The sequence below is a fragment of the Aptenodytes forsteri genome, unplaced genomic scaffold (assembly GCF_000699145.1).
Source record: "Aptenodytes forsteri isolate BGI_AS27 unplaced genomic scaffold, ASM69914v1 Scaffold756, whole genome shotgun sequence".
Lineage (NCBI taxonomy): Eukaryota > Metazoa > Chordata > Aves > Sphenisciformes > Spheniscidae > Aptenodytes > Aptenodytes forsteri.
This window is the reverse complement of record NW_008795376.1, coordinates 258,180-261,124: the sequence shown is the minus strand read 5'-3', so window position 1 is coordinate 261,124 and position 2,945 is coordinate 258,180. Positions and strand designations below refer to the sequence as shown.

The following is a 2,945-nucleotide window of genomic DNA, read 5'->3' as shown; positions in this document are numbered from 1 at the left end:
TTAGAGGTCACCCACCCCACATCTTCCCCCCCAGTGCTCTGGCACCCCATGGCCTGGAATACCATCTGAATGTAGATGTGGGTAGAGAACTGTGCTGTGTGGCCTTTACTCTGCTGTTGGTGGAAGCAAGTAAATATTAGCTAATGTCATTATCCTGGAAGAGATACTATCTCCATATACCAACTCCCCCACTCTTTGGACTTAGGAGCATCTGAGGTGGGTATTTAGGATTGTTCCAGCCCATCAGTACAGGCAGTTCTCTCCTCCTGTGTGGATCTTGTCAGCTGTCTGTCCCAGCCCAAGCAATGGGAGCACCAGTGCTCCTTTTAGCCCTGACCCTATTCCCAGTTGCAGCTGCAGCAAGCCTGGAACCATGAGAATATCTCCTTTTGATTTTGGGGTGCTTGGTTGGTCATTGAAGGGTGGTGCTGAGGTGCTGCACTGTTTAGCATCACAGAGCTGAACGGTGGGGGGCCTTGTTCTCAGGGAGGCTGAGCAGAAGCAGCTCCTACGAGTCCCATTGGAACACTGGGTGTTGAGCACCACTGCAGGTGAAGCCCCTGGTGTTTGCTTGTGCAGGCACTGCACAACCATTTTACAGATATGGCTGCAGGTAAGTGACAAAGAACTCACCAAAGGGAGATGTCTGCCTCTTCTACTGTGCCCTTTCACTCCTGGACAGAGTTGTGCCACAAATGTAACCTCATAAGGTTATGGTTATGGTTCAGGTTCAGCTGAAGTCTTTTCTACCTGGTCAGCCTGGGTTCTTCATTCAAACCAGCACCTCTGTGATGCACATAGCTGAGCTAGAGGCAGGGCAGTAATGAACCTTTGCCCAATGCCTTGTCTGCACAGAGCACAAAGCACAAGGCTAAGTGCTCAGTAGATGCAGCACAGCTGCTTCTCCTTCCCACGGTGTTATGGTGTTACCACTTCCCAGTAGCTTTACTGTTCTTGGCAGCCTTTGCAATTCAGAAGCTCAGTAAAAGGATACTGGAGGGAGGAGAAGGAATCTCACCCGGTGATCTGGCATCCTCTCTGCTGGGGCAAAGGTAAGCCCTCGTAGTGCCTTCTTGTGCCTGAGTATGGCTGGACCTGCCAGGTACCCATGCTCCCAATGTGACTTGGTGGCTCTGCATATCCTTTCCCAAATAGGATCCTGAATATAACCGTATTGCTGAGTGGCTGAATGTAAAGTCAAGACATGGCATTGTGGATCCGTCCTTCCCCCTGGCCTCTGAAGCACCCCTTGGGGAGTATACCATCTCAGTGCAACAAGACATGGCTCAAAAAACCTTCAGTGTTGATGAATATGGTGAGACTTGGACAACAGAGGTGAGGGAAAAGCAGTGCGGGTAGCTGGAGAAGAGAGCAGGATGATGTGGCCATGTTCATCAGACCTTTTGTCCTGGGGACAGGGACAGATGGGTCTGTGCGCACATCTCATGCTGGGCTGGAGGTTTTGCAGCTGCATAGGGTACAAGGGAAAGGCTGTGGTCTGACATCTTGTTCTAGCCGTGGCTGGGCCCTGTGATGAGCACTTTCTGCTGCTCATTGTCACCCCCTTCTAAGCTAAGTTTACTGTCCACTCTAGTCATCTGCCATAATAGGAAGCGGCATCATGCCTTCGTCCCATTCAGTTGCAGTGATGTAGGTAAGGACAAAACCCTGTGCTGTTTAAAATGTTTATGCTTGACTGAGCTGGAGTAGAAAGCAGTCCCATGCGCAATTGTAGCAGCAAATAGAGGGTGGTGTGGCTGAAGGGAATAACACCTATTGCAGCATAGTAATGAATAACTGGGGACATTACTGTCTTCCCCCCCATCTGGACTGCAGCTATAACAGAACTTACAGTCAATGCTCATACTCAGTATTGCTTTTTTTTCCTCCATTCATATCTTCCTCACTTCCATGCAGTGCTGAAAAAGTTCGAAATAAAGATTGAGCACTCTCCATTTATCACTACAGCAGTTGAGGAATTTCAGCTTAAGGTCTGTGGCAAGTGAGTACATGATACCGTTGTGATCTCTGGCCTTTGGCTCCACAATCACCTCCAGATTGCTCATAACCGAGAAGTTGCCTTCCAGCATTACCCTGTGGTTGGGGGACCCATATCACTCTCTGGAATGGTCTCCTTCTCGCACATGGTCATTTACTGTGAGGCTGAAGGACACTAAGGATGCTGGGTATAGTGGGTGGAGAGGGATGCAAACTGATCTTAAGGGATGAGCTGAAGTTCCCAAGCAAACAAGGTACAAAGCTCTCCCAGGCTCCACTTCCCTCCAACAAGGGTGGGGGGTGGCCTGGATCAATATTTCTGCTGAAGCAGCCAGTCTTCAGGTGAACGTTTCTCCCCTTTGACACAGGTATACCTATGGGAAGTCCGTTCAAGGGAAAATAGATACTACTTTTACCACATTATCCCAGTTCTTGGAAGGGGATTTATCAAGTTCTACTGAGATGAGGAAACAAAACAGCTGGGTAGGTGAACAAATAGGAGAGTGGAAAGTATAACCTGCTGGAAATGTATGCCTGTCCCCTTAACCTGCCTCAATGCACCTCTGATGTGCACCAACCTGTTTAGTCTGGTGTCTTCCCGCTTTCTAGACCTGATCAGACCATTGATTCCTCTTCCTGTGACTCTATTGCTTGAATTACTGCTCTAACTGCCCATATCTGACTCTGTTTCAGGAGACGGTGTAAGCTCTGTGTAAGTAATTGTTATGGTTTAATCCCAGCCGGCAACAGAGCACCACACAGCTACTCACTCACTCCCCCCCCCGTGGGATGGGGGGGGAGAGAATCAGAAGAATAAAAGTGAGAACACTTATGGGTTGAGATAAGAACAGTTTAATAATTTAAAATAATAATAACAACAACAACAACAATAATAATGATAATAAATTGTAATGAAAAGGAAAATAACAAAAAGAGAGAGAAATAAA

The 2,945-nt window shown here is 47.9% G+C and overlaps 1 protein-coding gene across 1 annotated transcript in view; it reads left to right on the top strand.

Moving 5' to 3' along the window:
- Positions 1 to 305: 305 nt before the first annotated feature.
- Positions 306 to 2,945, top strand: part of LOC103899966 (alpha-2-macroglobulin-like protein 1) — a 27,475-nt gene continuing 24,835 nt past the window's right edge. Inside the window, 4 exon segments of the mRNA XM_019472403.1 lie at positions 306 to 374; positions 1,156 to 1,315; positions 1,918 to 2,002; positions 2,367 to 2,481. Coding sequence (XP_019327948.1) covers positions 306 to 374; positions 1,156 to 1,315; positions 1,918 to 2,002; positions 2,367 to 2,481 — 429 coding nt within the window.